General features: G+C 36.4%; 1 protein-coding gene across 1 annotated transcript in view; it reads right to left on the bottom strand.

Annotated features, from left to right (window-relative positions):
- The window catches only part of Nav3 (neuron navigator 3), a gene marked incomplete at its 5' end in the record, with an annotated part of 238,763 nt that overhangs the window by 199,061 nt on the left and 15,903 nt on the right, over positions 1 to 23,799 (bottom strand). The window contains 2 exons of the mRNA XM_059245802.1: positions 15,674 to 15,857; positions 18,645 to 18,717. Of these exons, the coding sequence (XP_059101785.1) occupies positions 15,674 to 15,857; positions 18,645 to 18,717 (257 nt within the window). The remainder of the gene's footprint in view (positions 1 to 15,673; positions 15,858 to 18,644; positions 18,718 to 23,799) is intronic.

Here is a 23,799-nt window from a genome sequence, read left to right as displayed (position 1 = left end):
ACTCAATAGATCAAAGAGTCTATTGCCACACCCATGCAGGCACGGATAGAAGCTTTCACTTCTCAGGGGAGTTGTACCTCTTCACAATCACACATGCAGTGCATGAACAGTCATTAGCAGTTGCAAGGACCTTAGAATAGCACCGAGGAGCTAGGATCAGCACGAAGGGTCACTGGAACCTTATTGTTATTGACCAATTTGCTCTATTGCTGAGCAGAGAGGATTTAGGCAAGAGAAACATTTCTTCTGGTCATGTTTTGTTCTCTAGATCATTTCTCAATCTTCTGAACCATCCTGTGGTGGGGATGTGCATAGCCTTCTTGTAGCCTACTGTAAAGGGAACCCATTATCATATGGAAGGCATTTTTGTGTTGATAGAGCACATGTTTTTCACATTCATCATTTTATACATTGGTCTTTGTATAGAAAATAATCTGTATTTTAACTATACCATAAACTGAGACAAGTGGCTCTTTCAATGCAATCAGATAGAAATTAAATAAATACAAATAAATTTTAAAATTCAAACATGGTGAGCAAATCTCTTGGAATTTTCAGAGTTAACTTGTAACTCCTCCAATCAAAGGACCACCTATAATTTAGTGACTCTTTATTCTACTTCTCATGCTGAACATCGACAGGATCAGTGAAGACGACAACAAAACAAAGGGTTTTCTGGTAACTAAAGCTAGCTCATCATTTCTACGTATAATGTTTAAAGAAATAATATAGATCTGGCTATTCAGTTAGGAAAAGGCAACAGGAAATTCCAGTGCTATTAAATGATTCAGCGACAGTCAGTTTGGCTTTATGGCTACGTTTCTGATTTGCTGGGAAAGAATACGTTACATGCTAACTATTTTTGTACCAACATCTCTTACTTCATTCAGTTCCTTGATATCTAGTATCTTTCATTTATTGCTTGTCTCTGTGAAGAGATTATGCTTTTCTTCTCTGCTTGGTTTACTGAGGCACGATCATACTAGCCTGGAACATGCTATGTAGCTCAGGCTGGACTCTAAGCCATCATCCTCTATGGTCAGTGTCCTAAAGGCTGAGATTGAAAGTAAAGCCTACTACAAAGATGTGTGAGGTCATTATCTTAACAACACTGGGATTTTCACTGCTTTTGATGTCTTTGTATCAACCATGTTCTCTCTTCTTCACATCTTCCCCTGTCACAGCTACCCGACCTGTGCACTGCCACTCACGTCTATTTCTCTTAGTTTCATTACATCTTTGCCCCTCAATTCTTAAAGACATGAATTTCTCTGCATAGAATGTGTCCCTTTTCCTCCAACAATGTTATATCTTTACTACTAAGATTCCAACTAAATTTCTAGAACTAACTTCTTCATACTTCAACATTCATATTACGTATTTAAAAGACTTGTGCAATTACATGATGTCTATGCTCACCCACCAGGATGAACTCACAATTTGTCTTCATTCATCTCCAAAGTTCCAATATGTTCCTTCTACTTATTTATTTTCCCCATAGGATGATGATTTATTCATGTGTGCTCAGGATGGATTTTCCCTTTCCCCCTCAACCACTGTAGATGTCAGTATCTACTCCTGTCATTAGACATCTACCAACCACCTGCTTCTAAGTACCCCTCCAATCCTCATGCGTATTACACTGACTCATTCTCTCAGTGATTTTATAAAACACAGGTGACCAATCACCCTGGCATCACTTGGGACTTGTAAGAAATATACAGTCTCAACTCCCACTCCATACAGCTTGAATCAGAACTTGAATTTTCACAAGGCTCTCATTATTTTCTCTGTATAATAAATCTTGCTTCCATAGTACAACATAAGCTCATTTTTTATCACTCTTATAAAGTACATAGATGCTTTGAGAACAATTTACTTTGAAGTAGTGAATAAATAAAATAGAAGCTTTCCATTCATACATTTTTAAAGTAAAGAATACTCATAGCTGTTGGAATACGTGATTTAATGCTACGGTCCTCTCATCATAATAAGATTATTTGCGTTCATGAAACAAAGCAAGGAATGAATCATGAAAAAGGTGCTTAGTAACCCCTGGCCATGTACTGACATAACACTCAAAATATTTAATTTATTAAAATTAGGGTTATATGGCAATAAGTGATGCTTTGTTTACAGAAATATAGCCCTTAAAACCATATACATTAATTTATGGGTTCTCCATAAGAGTATAGTTGGCTATATAATGGAAACTACATTTATTTCAAGCTTAGATACAGAAACATAGAAATACCAGCCAAGTGGGCCAAGAGTGATGTGTGAAATATTTACTGGGAAAGAATAAAAGTCTGGGAGTAAAGAGGTAGTATACTGTTTATAACACAGACACTAGAGGTAGACCATTATGGCTGGTTCATCACCACTGTGGTAGTTTGAAGGTAACTGGCCCCAACAATCTCACAGGGAGTGGCACTATTAGGACATGTGGCTCTGTTGGAGTGGGTGTGGCCTTGCTGGAGGAAGTGTGTCATTGTAGGGGCGGGCTTTCAGGCTTCCTATGCTCAGGTTACCTCACTGTGTGTCAGTTGACTTCCTGTTGCCTACAAGATACAGATCTCTCAGCTACTTGTTCCAGTATCATGTCTGCCTGCACGCCGCCATGCTCCTTGCCATGATGATAATGGACTGAACCTCTGAAACTGTAAATGAGCCACCCCAATTAAATGTTTTCTTTATAAGAGCTGCCAGGGCCATGGTGTCTTTTCACAGTAATAGAAACCCTGACTAAAACAACCACCTACTCTCCCTGCCTGTGTCATCTTCTGTTAAATGAGGCTGATAACTTTATGTATACCAACGTTTTTGAGAATTTAATTATACATGACTAAGAACAAGTATCTGGGACAAATAGATCTCATAAAAACTGAAACTAACATGTAATGTAATTCAGATTCATGTTGAAGAATTCCTAAAGAGTCTAAAATTAAAATTATCATGGATCCTGTAAAACATGACATTCTTTATTTCTCATAATTGACCCTGCCTCTCTATGCTTCATCATCTTCCCCAAACCACTTCCTTTGATGTTGAGAGGTCACTTGTGATGCAATAGTACTCCAGAGTTCACAAGTATGGTCTGTTCAGTTCAGTGTCTGAGACTTCAACTATGGCTCTTCGTGTCGAAAGCAATCTTGCCTTTCAATATTACAGGATATTATTTACTCTTCTTAAATCCTGAAGCTGGCAATATGAATCACTAAAGGACCTTGTCCTACAATAAATCAGTAGGTACTGCTTCAAGAGGTTCCTAAGAACCACCATTCCCAAAGTAACTCTCCAATCTATACATAATCCAAGGGTGCCATAACTGCAGACACTGTGTTCTGTTTTATGGTATAGAAATTAAAGCATTTTGATATGTTATAAAGTAAAGCATATTTAAAATATTATATTTCAACAAGTTTTATATGCTTATAATGAGTTCATGTTTGAAAATTCACAAATCGTTTAAAGGGCTATGATAAAATACCTTTGAAGATGAGGCATTCCTTGACGAAGCAATTGACTTTTCACAAATAAACAAAACAAAACAAAACAAAAACTGTTCTAGTGCAGAATGAATAAAAGAATATTCTTTCTGTTAGATTTCCTTATTCATTAATGTTTGTGACCTCCAGAATTCTGTGCTGAGTTCTCTGTTGTTCTCTGTTTTCTTCTCTTTCCTTAAGCAAACTCCTCCTCTTCTATTGTTTCATTTAATAAAACATTGTTAAGTTAATGTTTTCTGGTCTACTTATTAGCCCTGGAACCACTCTATATCCAGAGTAACATTGTAGACACCAACACCTAGAAAATACAAAAGAATCTCAAGCCTCCAAAGACTACGGGTGCATTTTTTTCTTTCTACATCTTTCTGCTTTCTCTTTCTGTTTACTTGATTCCATTATCATGTTATCTTTTTTTCCTATTAAAATGTATCATCAACCAAGTACTCAACAAAAATAGAAATGTAGTCTAGCCCTAAAACCAAGGCTGTCTTTCTATGTTATAAACAGCCTTATTTTTCCACTACTAAAAAAAAGTCCCAGAGCAATTTTCTTCAATGTTCAGGAAATAAGCCTTACCTTACTAGATGTAGGATTCCCAACAACCATGAAATCATATCTGCTCTACTTTTTCAGTCTTAACTTCCATCATACCCTGGACCAAATTCCAAGTAGAACAATTCCTTGATACTCCTTCCATTGAGAAAAGCCTACTCATAGCTGAAAAAGCTATTGGCCACTGATGGTGCTAGGGCGGGAAGTTCTTTTCAGAGATGTGGTTCCTAAAAGGCCATGTTTCAGCAGATAGTCTTACAACCATGCATTTAAAGGCATCACCAAGTAGAATCAATGAGTTTTATAAAACAAAAGAACACTTGCAAGTTGGAGGGATAAGTGACCAAAGGAGCTATAGAAGGATTTGAAGAGCGTAGGAAGTAGATTTGGTCAAACATGTCATATGCATGTAAGAAACTCTCAATATAATTGAACTATATACTCAGAATCAAGATTTAAAGATCATTTTTAAACACAGATTCTTCCTGTACTATAGAAGATCCCTCCTACACAAGACTTTTGCAAACTCCTAGAGAATGATAACTGACAAACTAACAGCTTGTAGAAAGAGGAAACACCTTCAACAATCACGTCTTTTGTATCATCAAGCAATCTAGTTTCCTTCAAACCCCACAAAAGACCTTTTGCTAATATTTACACTTCAGAATATGTGCCAACATACCTTGGACACATGCTTAAATTTTACTAAGAATTCACAAAACCATGAATGAATTGGAAGCTTAGCTTCCCTGCCACATGTTTCTTTTTAGTAGCTGGGTGGCTGAAATGACATCCTCATGGCATCTGAGAAAGCTTACACCATCAGCAGACTATGACATGAACATGCATTATAACTTTAGGCTTATCTGAAATTTCTGCAGTTAATGAGGCCACCTGCACAGTCTGCTTTTGTGAGCTCTCAAGACAGTAACTAAAGAGAAAGATCACTGAGTAAGATATTGCAGGATCAAGTCTCTGGCTGTTTTGGAGCATCCAACTTCAAGATACAGGAAGCTCAGGAAACTAGGCTCTTATTTCTCTCACTGTGTTATCATAAATCATATTTCCACAATGTTTTTCCTCATACTCAGCTTTTAGAATACCCTTTGTTGCTCTGAGCTCTTTTTTTTTAATCTACAATCTTCAGTGTACAGTAAAACTCCATCTCAATACACTGAGAGCTAATTACAAAAGTTTTCTAAAATGCAAACTCCTTAAAATAAAATACACTCTAGAAATGGACTAAGTTATTTTTCTAATTCAAGAAATTAACTTGGACAAAGAGCACTAAAGTTAGTGGAGAAAAAAGAATAATATTTCCAGACTTAAAATGTACAGTAGTCAATTCAGCATATGTTTACAAACTATTTATTAATCTATTTGTTCATGAAAAAGACCCCTTGTTATCAAATTTATAAAATAATAATTTAAACCCATTTCTCTAAAACATACAGACAGTTTCATCAAATAATTTTTGAGTTTGTAATCCTTGTGTTATTTCCAATTTATTGTGAAGTTATATATGACCATCAGCACTTGTGCGTTCATATAATTACATGATGGCTGGGCTTCAAAACATTTCTCATGGTATCTCTCTCAGTCTTAGGGGGAAAAAGGCTTATGTAAATATGACTTATACTATGAAGAGCTTAATCCGAAACAAACAATGAGCAAGATAAGAAGTGAAAATGTGGAGAGGAAAAGATGAAGAGAAAATTCTGAAATAAGGCTTTGTAAAAGAGGCAGACGATTAAATCCTCTTGGGGGAGACTGCTTCCGTTGCTAAAGGTTTGTCCCTTAGACTGGATTCCACATTCACCACCAGGCCTCTGAGTATAGCTTGATTTTCCATATCGAGCTAATGATAGGAGCATAGTGCAACAGTCACACAGGTAGGATTATTGTAGTTTTATAGACAGTTGTAGTCTCTATTTTAAGCCAGTAACTTAAAATTTGGGGGAATATTGTTTATTAGAAAACTGATTAACATACAATAAATTTATAAAATATAACATTGCAAGTAAAAGAATCAAGTATGTATGTTTATGTTCTATTTGAGAACTAAAAATAAAGTATAATTGAAACCAAGTTTCTAATATATGGAGAAATGTTTCTAAAATATGTAAACAGGACATTAAAACTTCCCATGGTAAACTTTTAAGAATGGGGAATCAACCAGGCGGTGGTCGTGTACGCCTTTAATCCCAGCACTCGGGAAGCAGAGCCAACCTAGGCTACACAACAAGTCCCTATCTTTAAAATAATAATAATAAATTGGCCAGGCAGCAGTGGTGCATGCCTTTGATCCCAGCACTCAGGTGGCAGAGCCAGGGGGACCTCTGAGTTTGAGGCTAGCCTGGTCTACAGAGCGAGATCCAGGACAGCACCAAAGCTACACAGAGAAACCCTGTCTCAACAAAACAAAAAAGCTGGGGAATCACATATACATTTCCTGAGTTCTATATGAGATCAAGGCTGTCTAGATTATATGAGACGATGACTCAAACACACACACATACACATACACACATACACACACACACAAATTGACAGTTACTTTGAAAGGCCCGTGTATAGAGGAAAATTATACTTTCAGTGCCCAGGAAATATAGTTAAATAATTGTGATTTTGTGAAACAAATATCTTAGGACCTACAACAATCATCCCCATACCTTCTGTAATTCAGATATTTGTTATTCTTTGCTTCTCTAATATGAGGCCATTTGATAAAGAAATAATAAAGAGTTAAGTTCATAACTTCAAAGAAAATAGACAAAAGTCACAAGCCACACCACCAGTGAGGAAGATTTTGAAATAGATTTTGGAGAACCAAAGTGAGTAGAGGGATGTTGATGAAAAATGCTGACATGGAAGGATGCCTTTATGGGTTTGAATTGGTCCAACCAACGGATTTTAAAATTTGTCTGCTATGCTCAAATTTAAACCAACAGCCACATTCTATAGAGACTTTAAAAAACAGCTTGACAAAGGAAGAACCATATTCTTAATATATTTTTGTGATATGTTCATTGAACAAGCAGATATTATATTGGTTTCAATTTTCAAATCATTCTATAGTAGAGATATGTGAGAATAGTTCACAGAACAGATATTAATCTTGTGGACACAAAACAAAAACATGTACAAAAACAAACAAACTATCAAAGAAAACATTATTTGTGGGCGGGATGAGGGAAAACTGAACAGAAGTATTCTATCATGTTTTATGTGATGGAAAGACAAAGGATACTTAGAATATTCTGAAAAGGAGATAATGATGTTGCTTCATTACATAAGTTTAAAGAGACAACCAATGGAAGAGCTAGAGGAACAAAATACAATGGTGTTACTGCCATTCCTCCCGTCGTTAAATTTATAATAAAACTATATTTTCTCCTCTCTGTCATCTTAACTCCTACTGAGTAGTTGTCAATGGAGCTATCACAGCATAAACTTAACTGATCATTGTCTGTTGTCTTGGGTCATTCTGCCCTTCTTGTCCTATTGGCCTGCCAGGTTCCCAGCAGTAGATTTCCCGCTGACATACTTAGGAAATGAAGCTCCAGGTCGCATTTCCTGTATTCGACTTATGAGATTAGTCGCTGTGAAATGTTGCAAAGTTAAACTAATCTATCTGTTTCCAGCTTCCTTAACTGGTACGTAAGATTAATGCCTGTGTCATATGGTTGCTGTGAGGATTTAGTGATAGAACACATGACTATTAGGAAGGTTACTGAGTCATGTGGGGAAGGGGCCTCTAGGATATCCATCATTATTTCCAGTCTTAGAACACATTCTTCACTTTTTCTCTAGGATACCAACTTCTACTGTTTTGGGTCCTATTTTGTGATCTAATGCTATGATGTCCTCTGTGTGGTCCTACTATATGTCTGATCTCTATAAACTTTGGTGAGCTCCTGACCTTAATGTCATCATCCCTACATAGCTTTTGGTGATTGACAACTTCTAGCCTCATAGAGTTTTATAGCTATCTACTATGTTTCCAGAATGTGTACCTATAGACAATATCTGCCTCATAAACTCCATTCTCCCAATCCCAATGTCCTTCTTTTTTCTTTTCTCTTTTTCTTTCTTTCTTTTTTTATTTATTTTTTTTTTGAGAAAGGGTTTCTCTCTGTGGTGTTTTGGTGCCTATCCTGGATCTCACTCTGTAGACCAGGCTAGCCAAAACTCACAGAGATCCGCCTGGCTCTGCCTCCCAAGAGCTGGGATTAGAGGCGTGCACTACCACTGCCCGGCCCCAATGTCCTTCTTTTTTTTTTTTTTGGTTTTTCGAGACAGGGTTTCTCTGTGTAGCTTTGCGCCTTTCCTGGAACTCACTTGGTAGCCCAGGCTGGCCTCGAACTCACAGAGATCCGCCTGGCTCTGCCTCCCAAGTGCTGGGATTAAAGGCGTGCGCCACCACCGCCCGGCCCCCAATGTCCTTCTTATAGACATTTCAAAACTGATATGTGGGTCAGAGAATTAACTTATTTCTCCCCACCAAGCCCACTTCTCCTATATGTATTTTCATTTCAGTACAAAGAAACATCTTCTCACAGCTAATGCCAACAGTTCCAGAACCTCTTTACTAGGCATCAGTTCCACTGCAAGTCTGTCTGCTTATTTTCCTAACACTTCCCTCAAACCGTATTTGGAATTCAACTTTCTGACCCCACCTCTCATGACAGTACAGGCTTTCTCCATGAATCCGCTATTCCCACCATCCCTTTACACTCAATACAACAAAGTGATACTTTCACTTCTACGTCTGTTCCTATCTCTTCTCGGGCACACAATAGCTTCTCATTGTACTAGGCAGCAAAAGCCAAAGCCATAACTCTGGTGGTAGAGTCAGTTGTTCTCTGAATCATATCCTGCACTTTCACTGCCTCCTTTCCCCAGACCCAGCACAAACGGCTATTTTCTCTTCTCAAAATGAAACTGATAACACTCTGAGATAGCCAAACAGCAAGTTCACTACTAGGTCAGGCTCATCATTTGGCAAGGCCTTTCCTGAGTATCTTTACTTACATTTGCAAAAATATAACTCCTGCATGTTAATTTCCCTTTTCCCAGCTTATTTTTCTCCACCTGTCAAATGATTACTACATATTTTGTTGATTTTTTTCAAAATTGTTCCAGTTTATTACTACAATGTGGTCTTCATGACAATAAATTCTTTTTCATCTGCTTTATACTATGCCATATGGTCAATGTCTCCATGATGCTTTGGGAACTATTGAAAGCTTAATATATTTCTATTAGGTAAATTAACTGGAAGATGGTTCACTGTGAATCAAAAGACAATAAAAAACAGATGAAATAAAATTAATGGTAGAATAATATTTTATTAACTGTAGATGAGCCATTACTAAAATATTTAAATATATGTAGTTATACTGAGTATGGAAAGGATTGAATATTTTTAAGTTCTTCTTAATTATAGAGACATCATTACTTAGAAATATTTGACAACTTTAATAAAATTTAGAAGTAGAATGGACTTGATTGATTAGAAGGCATGATACAAGGGAGGGCAGAGTGGAGATTCATATTTTTGGTAAGCCAATGTATTTGATGAGATACTATGTTTAAGCAGGAGACGGAAACGGAAATAGCGAATTTGGTGGTTATTTGCTAGGTGTTGTACTTAGTCATGCTACATATAAATCTGTTCATATAGTCTCTTCTACAACCTTCTCTAACATTAGAGGTGAGATCAACAGACCATCAGTAGCTCAAGCACTCATCCATGTCACTCTACTGGCAACTGCTGAAATTCACATGGACACACTCTTTAAAAACCAAAACCATAGAGACATGTCTTCATAGCAACAGAAGTGTCAATGGTTGTCTAGTCTTTAAATAATAGGACAAATACACCAACATAAACAAAATATATGCATTATAGATACTTGCATGAATGTCTGCACATGTGCACATTTACATGTGTGCATGCACATGTATACACACACACACACACACCACCACCACCACCACCACCACCACCTGCCTTTCCCATACACACACATACACTCACTCACACATGTGTGTTCAGGTTTGCTTTTAATAATAATACCATCGATCTTCTTGGTTTCCTAATGCCATAAAAGAAAAATTTCCCTTCATTTTTCTGTGCCTAGGGATGAAAAGATCATGGTTTTGTTTTCTTAAGATTCATAAATTTTCCTACTTGTTTTCATTTTCTTAAAACTTTGAGTCCTTGACTTAAGAAAGAACACATGATAGACCACAACATAGAACTGAGTAAAGAAACTAATTGAAGCCAGGATCCCAGGGGCTTAAATTACCAAAGCATCTCTGTCATCCTATATTAAAGCGCCTTAAACACATTTCATGATTTATAACCCCAGGACAAAAAGCTGAAAAGCATCCCAGATTTGGAGCATATCTCCCTGAAGGAAATGATGATTCCTGGAAGAGAAGTCCTGAGAGGCAAATATCCTCAATGGAAGAGGACACTCAGAACGCTGTGTGCGGCAAGGGTCACACAGTCTGAGGGGCCTCCCAGGGAACTCGGAGCACATACCCAGGGGTTCTGTCAATCAACCTGTGAGTTCTGGAAGACCAACTTCATCCACATGCAAAGTAGATGTCTTTGTTATTTGCGCTCCAAAAATAAAATGGAGAAAGGCAATTGACCACCTGGGGATAATCCCCCATGTTCTCAAAACAGTTGTTTTTATACTTAAAAAGACTTAGAATGATAACCACATCTTTACCATTTGCATCATCCAATTATGTATGTTCATAACTCTACTTCTACATTGTTTTTTTACAGTTCAGTTCTATAAAGCATTATTCATTTCTTTGTGCGATTTAATGCATGAGGTAGTGAAAGTCAACAATTATCTTATAGTAGGGTTGGAAGGCATTTGATCATTTTTAACAGAAATTTTTAAGGAAGAAATTGTCCTTTCTCTTATTTTTTTGTTTACCTTTTGGTAAACAAAAGATCATCTTTCCCATAATATACTATCTATCAACTTAACCACTCATATGAACTAGATTAGTGTATTTTATTATCTTCTTGATTACTATAGCTTACCAGTTATTCCCCAGAAAACTCACCCATTCATTAACTTGGTATTATTGGGTGGATTCATGTGCTGAGACATGAATGGAGGTCCTCTGGAAGAGCAGACAGTGTTCGTGACTGCAGAGCCATTTCTCTAGCCCCAAGCTTGGTATTTTTGTTAGATTAGTCATGCTATCAGTATCTTTATTAGTCTCTAATTAAAACTGAATAAATTCACTGTACTATTAATTGTAAATTAGCTGTGTCCTTTCTGAACACTAGATCTGTTATCTTGTTTTGGCTCTCCTAAGCAAAACATAACACAGAAGAAAGGAGTGATAATCATGAATGGCTCTCAGCTGTCAGCGACATCACCAAGCCAAAGAACTTCATTCATGCGGCCTATTTATTTTTTTTACAATTTTCCAGATGGTAACAATCTTGGAAATCTGTACATAATATTCTAAATGCAGAAGTCACATCCAGAGTCAGAGAAGGAACTATGAACACAGGCAGCAATATGAGTAGTGATTATGATAAACACCAAAAGGAAGGTTAACCTAGAATCCAGATACAGACTAGATAAAGAAGGTATGATACAAGACCTAGTACGGTAGAAGCAAAGCTTACCATGCATCTGGATAACCTCTGATTATTCTAACTGCCATATTGAGACTAACTATAGATGAATGTTAAGAGTAACTCAAAATGTATTTTAATTATATCATACTAAATTTATGAAATTATAAACATTTAATTTTAAAGGTTTCAAAATTGTAACTATAAACTTTTTCAATGCTTCCCTTTTTTTTACATTTGAAATTGACACACAGTAATAGTACATTTGTGGGGTATACTGTGAAGTTTCTGTACTTGCATACATTTCAAGATGATTGGATTAGGGTGAATGGCATGTTTACCACATTAGACATAAACCATTTTTTGCATTATGAACATGTAAAATCCTCTCTATTATCTATTTTTAACTATTCAACCAGATGCCAATCAGTTACCTTGTGAGCTATGAAATATTAGAAATTATCATCTGTACCCTGCATCATTAACCACCCACTCCCCACTTCCCTCTGAATTTCCAGTGTCGTCAACAGCTACTCTTTTCTCAACTTCTTTGAAATCAACTGTCAAAGCCTCAAATATTATCAAGAATCCATGATAATTGTCCTTCTGTGCTTTTATATGTGTAAATATGACATTTTCCTACCTAAATTGGAAAGAGAAATAATACAAATTTGTTGTTTTGTTTCATTAAAAATTTATCACGAAGAATCTACTGAGTATAATGTTCTTTGATAATGCTTGCATTCTAGTAGTGGCAAAAATAGGGAAAAAATCTGTTGTTACATTTACTTTCTGAATGTTGGCATTAGAAATAATGAATGATGAATGTAGACAAATAAATTTTAAGTTAGACAGTCATTAGAATTTGGACAAAAGAAAAGTAATGTGAAGATCAATGTTGGGCAAGGATGGGAAGATTGTAGTATTTAAAGGATGAACAAAGAATCATCAAGAGTTTTAGCAAAGCCACACTACAGAGAAACATTAGCCTGAGCAAGAGCAGCTTCTAATGTAGATTAAGCTTCCAATACTAAGGACCATTTACAAGATTCAGACCAGGGAAGGAGCATATGCCAGGCAGGTTCAGTGTTATGTATACACACATAGGACTTCCTACACAATCTTTTGGCATCACATTTTACTTTCTTTAGCAAGTAAGGAGACTGAAGCATGAGGATGTTATGGAGGGTTGCTAAGTGCTACCTGTCAAAAGTAACTGCAGTTACAGGGGTGACAAGTCTCCAAGTATATCTCTGAAGGACTAGTCAGTGCATGTCTGTAAGGGATCATCTTGTTTGAGTTAATTTATGGAGGAAAACCCACCTTAACCAGGGATGGGACAAATGCCTGGGCAGGGATGCTGGACTATGACAAATGGAGATAATGCACTGGGCACCTGCAGGCATCACTCATTCATTCTTGATCATGGATACTATGCGAGCAGTTGCCTCACACTGCTTGACTTCCCTGCGATGATGAAATTGAGCTCAAATCAGGATCCAAAATAAGCCCTTCCCTCTTTAAGTGGTCTCTGTCGAGGTTTGTTATTATAACAAGAGAAAAATAACTAACAGAGAAGCTACTTAGATTTCATAGTTTGAAAGGAGTGGACTTGAGATCCAATCCCATCCCTAATTCTAGAGGTCAATTTCTAAATGATTAAATCTTGAGGTTCCTGCTTAAGTAAGAGCTGTTTAAATTATGGAAACACCTTGAATTTTATTTTGAAAATGGCAAAGGACACAAAATTCTTAATGTATATTGTGGGGATATTTACACTTATAATGATTTTAAATGAAGATTGGAAGAGCAGAACCACTCTCTCATTGAAGTGTATGAATGTGGCCTATGAACAATAAAAATTAAAAGTTTATCCAGTCTTAAATGAAAAGTACAGAAAGAATAGTTGTATTAAACCCCTACAACAAAATATAATTTACCTCTCCCCCAAATGGTATGAATAGAGCCAATTTATATTTAAAATTAACATATAATTGCAAAGCATCCATGTGTATACACAAAGAAGCAAAAGAAAAGAGGCATTTATGCCCCAAAAGAAATAATATCAAGGAATTCTGGGTAAGAAATTCCACATTGCAGACATCAGAACAGAGTGAGGAGAAACCTGAGAAATGACACTTTGTCACTTCCAGAGTCAGTCTGCTTCATACAAAATCACTTTATTTAGATTACTCCTCCACTACTATTCTTGCCTCTTGTCCACTCAAATTGCTTAAATCAGTTTCTAGGAAGTATCACTGTTGCCGGTAGTAAGAACCGAGGTCTCCTTGCCAACCGTATAACAACAAACTAGTAATAAACAAGTGAGATTTCCTTTCCCCTCTTCATTATTCTGAAGAAAATCCAGGAACTTACATTATCAGGTTTCATTTGATTTTGTTTTGTCTCCCCCTTCATTCTAGTGAAATTGTTAAATTTTTACAGAAACCCAGGTTATGCTTAATAAACAGAAGATTATCCATATGACAGAATTCAGAATGATGGAAACTATCCTTATCATTCTACAAATGAGGAAATACATGGAATCTTGGTAAAATTATGCTTTTCATCATTTACAAATCAACTGCTACTCAAAGCACCTTATAAAGAGATGAGAATTTACATACAAAGGACAGTGGGTCCATAGCAAAGCTGGCTGGAAATTTTAAATTATTTTCTGTCGAGCACTGAGCAGTGAACAGAAAATCAAAGAAAGTTTAAGTTAAATACTTTAGATTTCAAAAATAGAAAACAAATAAATATTTATATGTGTTTCATATATTTATGTATTTTAACAAAGATAAGTGTTTTTTTATATTTTCTCTCTTCAACAAAATATTATTCCTATTTATGCACCAGAACAAATTAACCCACACATCTTATCTTTCTTTGGGAACAAAGCTAGTGATTGACACAAAAATTGTTAGCTGAAACTTCATTTGTTGGCCATTTTCTGATATTTCAAACAAGGTGACCTACAGTTCTAGTGAGCATGAAACACTGACCTACATGATGAATACATATTATTTGAGGATGCGATTCAAGTCCATGATCAGTTAACTTTAAGTGAAGAATATAACCCTAGACAATCTTTTTTCCCCCCAAATTTTAAACTTTATTTATTTTTATGTGTATGTGTGTGCCCATGTGATTTTATGTGTACCACATGCATGCAGGGCCTGCAGAGGCCAAAGGCCATTAGATGCCTGGAAATGGAGTTACAGGTATAAGCTGCCTGATGTGGATGCTGGGAACTGAGCCTGGTCTGGTTACATATAAGCTCCTAACCACTGAACTCTCTCTCTCTCTCCAGCATCATCTTAGGTAATCTTGATGTAAATTCAGCCAGTTGAACAGTTCTACAACTTCAGCTGAGGCTTTCTAGACAAGAAGGTATTTCATCTTCCTCCCACAGGGCTGCTTTTCAGATGACAGCTGCCTAGTCTGGGCCCCTAATCGCATGGACTGTATCTGCAAGTGCCAAAACTTAAACTACGCAAATACGTACACATTCGCACATACAGATATACACACAATACATTATCTTAAAACAAGTGTGTTCTCAGATACTCCAAAGTGCCTTGAATAATAATCCTTGACTTTTGAAAGATTTAGTCAACACAAACTATCAATAAAAGGTCACTACACCTCAAGATACCGGGATTCAAATGATACATGGGAAGTATTAAAGTAATTGACTGGAGGAAGAACCCACAACACTTTGCTTTCACTAGAGACACCTTGCAGGGTTAGATATATATAAAAGTCACCATTAGAAAACACACGAAAGTGTGCATCCTAAGAATATGACAGGCTTTTCCTGTCCGATGCAAAGAGAAGGGGTTTGAGCCTTTCCGCCACCAGCCACATATCTGGGGCACACGAAAACGAAAGCACATAAAGATAATTTTAAACTCATCATAATTTAAAAAGTCAAACTGCATCTAAACAAACTCATTTTAAACACAGCCCCTGCGCCCCCCTTCCTTACCTAGACTGCATATCTTGCTGGGTTTTGACCTGACTGGCTTCCGACTGTGGACCAGTGTGAGTCACTCGCTGTTGAAGTTCCACCAGGGACTGATAATACTGCTGTTGATGGTGCTGCTGCTGCTTGTAGCGAGACAAACTGAAAAACAGCCCTAGGATGGCTTTTAAGTTTCCATTTCTTATTTCTGTATCAAATGGGGGGAAAAATGTAAGACATGGTCAAATACATTGAGTCCATTTTCCCCGTACGAATAAAAGTCTAGATGTAACCTCTTAACCAGATCGATGAGGATAAAAGAAACAAGTTGCTCCCCTTACTCACAGTTTCAGTTGATGACGAGTTTCTCAGTGCTGCCAACATTACAAAGTGGCTTGAGATATCACAGAGAGAAGCGGGGCGGAAGGAACACATCCAACGAAACAAGTATGCTCTAGGGGTTGTGGTTTTCCTGAGTCTTGGAAGAGGATGTGTTCACCGCCTTGGGGCAACGATTTTATTTTGCACCCTGCTTCCCTCCCAAATGCACACAGCTGTTGCCCACATAGACTTGGCTATGGAGAAATGAAACTACTTAAACTACTTAAGTCGTCTTGCACTTATAAATACTGGTTATGTATATATCTCATAAGATCAATTGGGTTTACAGCAATCAGCATTCTTTCCAAATCATCATGAGCCAGCCTAGACACATATTTGGATGTGCACATATGCCTTCAAGAGAATATATCATAGCAATTTTTAGTTGAAATGCTATTTTTTTTTCAATTTAGTGTTCCGTTTATTTCATGCTATATGCTACTGAATAACAATGATTAATTTACATAACTCCCAGGGATTTATTTAACAGACATCAGTTCAAACATATAGGGTTCCTGTATGAGATTTTCCAATGCTGCATAATAAAATTAAGTACTCATATTCAGCTACAACACGAAGTTACTTTTTATGACAAGTATCTGTATAAACTTGAAAACTTCATACCAGTACACAAAACATTTTGAGCATAATATACTCACTTGCCCCTTCCAGCTGTTCTCACACAACACCCCACCATGTCCCCATGTCCCATTCCCATTCTTTTCTGAAGTTATAACCTCATAACCGCAAAGAGGGATGTGAGTAAAGTCTGATAAAATTCCATGCATGGTCATATTTTAAATAAAACTTCCTGTTGGTCACTAAATATTCTCCCCTGAGATGTCAGGTCCCCTTCTGGAGTTAGGTACACTAACAAGCTCTCAGGGATTTCCTCATTGATGACTTATAAGCTAACCCTGACTGTGTAGTATTGTTGAATCCCACAAGGTACACCTGGGATTGATCCTTTATCTTCCTCAGACATTCCTTTTAATTTCCATGATCTAGGAGAGTTGTTTTGATCAATGAGGCTACAGTGAGAAAATAATGATTGTTTTTTTTTCCTGTAAACTTAAGTGATCTTGTTCACAAGGTTTTTCCATTAGGCTTTTTATATGTATGCCTAATTTAGAATGTATTTTTAAACAAAACATATATTTTTTAAATGAACCCAAATAAGTAGTTTTATATTAATAAAATTACTATGTGACATGCAAGAGATATAAAATGAGCAATGTGAACATTTATTGCTTGCTTTTGGTCATTCACATAGCAAAATCTAGTCAGGGTAGAATTTTATTCAAATTCTAAGTAATAGAATCAGTAGTTAGATTTTAATCTTAACCTGCTAGCCACTAAATATGTAATCGAATTATATATCATAAGTTTCATGTAAATATAAAATCTTCATGGAAAATTAAAATATGAAGAAACCTGAGAATGTAAAGTAATTCTATTAATATATTTTATATTGCAGATACATTTTTTATTCTAGTAACAAGATTTAAAAAATTATAACTCAATATTTGCAATTTTAGTGGCAGAAAATGTTTCCAAAGAAAATTAGTTGCAGGAAAAGTTATACTCTTAAAGTATTTTCTACTGTCCATCAGAAGATTAAATATATTATTTACTTCCAAATTATTTTCACAAGTGTAGATCCAAAAGGAATTAGGATTTCAGGTTCTTGTAGTTTATTTTTATTAACTGTTTTGAAAATTTTATAAATGTTTCCTGATGATATATTAAAATCACTCCTTAGCTGTTTCACTTATAATCCAGTGAGACAAAAACTTTCTTTTCACATGTTAATACATATGATACATAAGATTAAAAGTGAACAGATGGAGGGAAAGAAAAAATATGTAGCAAAGACGAATGATGGGGGAAGGGAACAGGACTAAAAACATCATTTCATTTTAATTATGGCAAAGTTTATGCTAGATAGAGTAGAGTTTTGAAAACATCACCTTTATGTGTGGAAGCAAGAAAGGATCTGAGCACAGAAGTAAAATAAAACCAGTTCAATCTCTTTTCATGTTGACAGACTACAATTTAGTGTAATTTAATTTTGACTAAAATTAAATGTCAATCTGACCTACAATGATCTCAAAAATATTTACAAAGAGTACTTACTAAGTACTTATTAACATGGCAGTCCAAGCATTTAAGAACTCACTGTCATTTACATAAAGTTACACATATTTGACTGTCATTATTACCTTGAGCATATCATGGAAGCGTTATTGGCAAAATATTTGCACATGAATTATACTATTTACTTGCATTTATATCCATGTATTACCAGGACTAACATAATCATCTATCCATCTGTTTACGGAGTTAAAAATCACTGTGTTAGTAATAATATGTAAATGCTAGGTTAATTCATCTCCACCCCATGTATTGACACAAAGAGCAATACTAGAAAATGCAAAACTATTTACATAATTAAAGCACATAGGAATACTACCAGCCATCATGTTTGTTTTATGCATGTATGAATTTCCTTCCTTAACTAAAAAGATCTGCACGGCAGCGCTACATCTCTAACACGATGAAAACCTCTCTCAGAACCACTGATGCCATTTGTGAAAATGGTACAGTTTCTTACCTTCAGCCGATAGGCCTTGGACATTTACTCCTCGGGCTGCTAGAAAACTAAGGCAGACTTCAACATTTTCAATCTGCAACATGAAAAGCAATGAAAAGGCCACTTAGAGGATTACCCTTCAGTAAGCGCATGAGCGAGAACAAAACAAGGAAAAAAAAAAAGAATTAATACTTTACATTCATTTCATTCTAGAGAGAGTTACCAGAGTTTTACTAGAATTATCTTGGCTGAACAGAGAGTGACCATAAAGCTGCCATTGTCTACTCTGGTACTAGCAAACAATTGATAAAGGCACAACCAAGAATGGCATTCTTGATTCATAGCAACCCACCTACGTATCATAAAACTAGATCTGTATTTTACAAATAAGTCTCAATGAAAACATCCATATGAGATGAGATTACAGCATTGCAATTACTAGAATATTAGGATGTGGGATATTGAATTCAGTCAGTAATATTCCTTAAGTTTGCAGAAGCTGGATAAAAGGGAGAGGTATTATATGAAATAAACGAGACTTATTTTTAACTGTAAGCCATAGAAAAACTTTGTTTTAAAAGTTGTATTTGCATTTTGACAGTTGAGGAAGCCCATGGTTAAATGAAAATATGATTTCTCCTATTTTGAAGGGGCAATGTGCATGGCTTTTAAGTAGTTATTTTAGTATGACAGTCAGCTTATAACCATTTAAAATGGGGGTGGGTACTGAATCTACCAGGCAAGAGATTGCTCTCAGTGTTGTTCAGGGAATTAATTGCACAAGTATGTCACCTTGATGACTGTTCAAACCTAGAGAGTTCCAGTTGATTGTGATTTTTAAAATATTCTAAGAATGGTACATAATAAATTAAAGAAAGTATTTAAAGTTAACAACTAGGCAAGGTATTAATTTCAGTCTTATTTAATTCTTATCAAAAGCCACACAGAAGGACCCACAAAGTTCTGTCAGCTCAACATCACAGGAAGGTTGATATGCCTCAGAAAAACAGCAATATATTCAACAATCCATCTATCCAAATGGGCAGGTTATATTACTTATTAAATATAATCTTGTGCAAAATGAAATCTAAGTCATAGCATCCAATGAGGTGTTTTTTTTTGTTGTTTTTTTTTGTTTGTTTGTTTTTGGCTCACAAATAAAGCCAAGGCATACACACTTGCTTTAATAAAAAAAATCATACTGGTAAGAAAGTATTACTGAAAGTACTTTGTTGTTCAAATAATAGAGCTGAAAAATCGACCAGAGTGTAACCAGTATATTTCAAGTCTTCAGTGAGGGTATGATGTTGAAACTTACATTGGCTCTTTTCCCATGCTGCTTTGCTGTTAGACAAGGATGAAATAAGAACCAAGGACTAGGGAAGATTGATCAGTGGGTAAGAACACTTTCAGTGCACACATGAAGACTAAGTTCAAATCTTCAGGACCCCAGTAAGAAGTTGAATGTGGTCATGACAACCACAATACCAATGCTGGGTTCAGGTAAAGCTGGAAACAGGAGGATCACCAAAGTTTGCCATCTGTTGGCCGAGATCCAACTCCAGAGAGACTATCTCAGGGCAAGGAGGAGGTGAGTGAGAGAAAAGGACACCAGATATCCTCCTCCTTTTAGTTTAACTGAAGGCATCAAGACATGCTTGCTGAGGTTTCATAAGCATTCACTATGACTTATTTGGGTATTGTTATGATGGTTTGTGTGTGTGTGTGTGTGTGTGTGTGTGTGTGTGTGTGTGTGTGTTGCTTTTTCAATGTTTTATTTTTCATTGCAGGTATGTGGCTATCCATCTATGTGAGGGTAATGCGTATATGAGTGCAGGTGTCCAGAGAAGCCAGAGGCATCAGATTCCCCTGAAGTCAGAGTTGCAGATAGTTGGTAGCCACCTAACATGGATGCTGGGAATTAAACTCTGGTCCTCTGCAAGAGGAGTGTGGGGTTCTAATCACTAAGCCATCTCTACAGCCCCTAGCACAGCATATTGAATGCAATGGGTACTCAATACATGCTTGAAAAATACAGGAGAAAATAAGGCAATATATCAAACTGATCTTTGTATTTACAAATAAAATAGATAAAAAGAAAAAAATAAAAACAATGAGCCACCTGTCTTTTAATCCAAAGTCTGCATGTTATAAAAATCACACTTATTCCCTGTACCAGACTCCAGGAAAAAATGAATCATAAAGTTAATGGATTGGGGCTATCTATCAGTAGGTATTTAGATTGTAACTCTTAATATTAATCTAAATCTAACCTTTTTTTTACATATAAAGCAGCAGACATCCAGAGCTATCATAGAGATGAGCAAATGAAACAAAAAAGCAAGAACACATTATGTGATGCTCAAAAGATGTGAATTAAAGACAAGCAAAGAGAGACAGTAGAAGCAGAAACTATAATGGCGGTAAACATTAGACTGAGATAGCCCAAAGATACTGGGATGCTGGAAGTGTATTCTTTTGACATAAATAATTAACAGATGCATACACACCCACTGGATCCATTGGCTATGCATCCAATGCTACAGTATTTTATGTATCATTGAAGCATGTTTCATCTACACTTCTCTTAGAGTACTTTAAATCTTTTTCTACAGTGTTTTATCTCAATTCAAAAACAAGGATAAGTTATTGGTCTCTTGTAGTAGGAGGATCACAAATGAATTCGTTCTGACTTCCATGACTGACATATTCCTCATCTGATGCAATTAGCAGTCCCAATTTCAACTGATGGCTAATTACTCCAAAGACTTTTACTTTCCTATTACTGTTGTGGCAGTTTTAAGTCCTTTCTTCTTAAATGACTTACCTTTTACTGGTACAGAATGCCACATTTCCCTCTTTCATGTCTTAAATTTCATCATTGCTAAGCAACTAGGAAAATACTGACAGCATAAGGAAAATAAAACACAGAGTTCCTAAGTTCTGTATTCAACAAATATATTCAGAAGTACCAAAACATACAGGTAAACTGAACATTAAAGCTTTTGGTTTCTCTCTGAACATTTAGTGGCATTACAAGCACCTAAACTAAAACCTTGCAGTAGGAAGCAATTAAAACATATATTCTCATTTGTGTGTGTGTGTGGGGGGGGGGGACAGGCACAGATATCTGCAAAGGCCAGAAGAGGGCATCAATCCTCTGGAACTGTATTTACAGGTGATTGTGAGGCAACTAACATGGGTGCTAGAAATTGAACTCAGATCCTGCATAAGAACAGCAAGCTCAAGGCTGGAGAGACAGCTCAGCACTTAGGAGCACTGGCTGCTCTTCCAGAGGACGTGGGTTCAAATCCCAGCAATCACATGGTGGCTCACAACCCTTTATGATGGGATCTGATGTCCTCTTTGGGTATAAAGTCAATAGAGCACTCATATACATAAAATAAATAAATAATTCTTTTAAAGAAACAAAAAACACAGCAAACTCTATTAACCACTTATCCATTTCTCTAGCTTGAAGGTTCTCATTGCAAAATGTATATAGTTTCTACCTGTATAATCTTATATCATATTGGGGCACTGCCATTTAGGTTCATATTATACAAAGCTGGGTTATTTATTCATTCATTAAGTACTTATTACTGTACTTAAGAAAGAGACACTATTCTAAAATATTTTAAAGAGCACAGGCTAATTGCTGTGGGATGGTCTGTATGTCAAATTACTCTGATTGGTCAATAAATAAAACACTGATTGGCCAGTGGCTAGGCAGGAAGTATAGGCAGGACTAACAGAGAGGAAAAAAGAAAGAACAGGAAGGCAGAGGGAGTCACTGCCAGCTGCCACCATGACAAGCAGCATGTGAAGACGCCGGTAAGCCACAAGCCACGTGGCAAGGTATAGATTTATGGAAATGGATTAATTTAAGCTATAAGAACAGTTAGCTAGAAGCCTGCCACGGCCATACAGTTTGTAAGCAATATAAGTCTCTGTGTTTACTTGGTTGGTCTGAGTGGCTGTGGGACTTGGCGGGTGAGAGAGATTTGTCCTGACTGTGGGCAAGGCAGGAAAACTCTAGCTACAGCTAATTTCCAATCATTTCACATATTTCCATAAGAAATAGAGACCCAGTATGCAAGACATCAATAACCTAGTGGCTCATAGTTATACATGTATGTTGATCCTTACGAACTTGTTACATATGGACATGTACAGCTGCTAAATTACAAACTGGGCTTAAAAGGGAGGGATCAAACCATCTTTTTTTCACTTATAGGACACTCAAAACAGTCAAAAATATATTTATAGCTTTGATTATTTTAATTCGTATTCTAGATATAAACATAACTTTTATACTACCAAGAGTTGCATTTATTGATTTCAGTGTTGTATAATCAACTCCAAACAAAAACATCTTTACACTGAACTCACCCACTTGATTATTGACCTTCTGTTTTACAGCAAAACTGGTCTAACCTGCTCTAAGAAATGTACTTGGAGGAATCTTTCACAACATCATTAACAGTTAGACCTTGTGGTGTCCTCACAGGTCTCTTCGATACTTACTTAAGAATATTTAATGAAATCTACCTTTGGACATTCAGTGACTGAATAGGATTAATATTAGCCTTAGAATCCATGTTTATATCTTAGCCATGGTACAGGAATTAAAACCATGTGATTAATTCACCCAGCAACTATTGACTGTTTATTATGAGCAAAGGGCTCTGTGGGAGAGTGAAGGGATATAAAAATGAATTACAAGGTCTTTGGTTTTGTGAGCTTGTAAAATACCTGTCGAGACAGTAAAGATTCATACATCACTATAATACAAGACACTGTATGATAAATTCCAAAAAGATATATAAACAACATTGGATACTGCTGGAAAGAATGGAGTCATCAATTTCCATGACGGATCTGCAGACGCCTCCACAGAGTGTCATTTAGAGTTGAGAGATAATTTGGATTTTGAAAAAGCTAGACAAGCTGCAGAGGACGAAACAGGACCCATCAACCAGAGCTACCACAGGGACGACTGTTCATGGGTTGTTCAAGAGAGCTCGGCAACCCTTCACGCTACGCAGTGACACGCACAGAGGTGATCTCCGCCTGGCATGGAAAGGGTCCTCTCTGTCCTTCGATTCAAATACCACTGCAACAGGAAGAGACGATGAATCACAGCCCAAGGTGCAGGGATGAAATAGCTGAAGTC

The sequence above is a fragment of the Peromyscus eremicus genome, chromosome 18 (genome assembly GCF_949786415.1).
Source record: "Peromyscus eremicus chromosome 18, PerEre_H2_v1, whole genome shotgun sequence".
Lineage (NCBI taxonomy): Eukaryota > Metazoa > Chordata > Mammalia > Rodentia > Cricetidae > Peromyscus > Peromyscus eremicus.
This window is presented reverse-complemented; position numbering and strand designations above follow the sequence as displayed.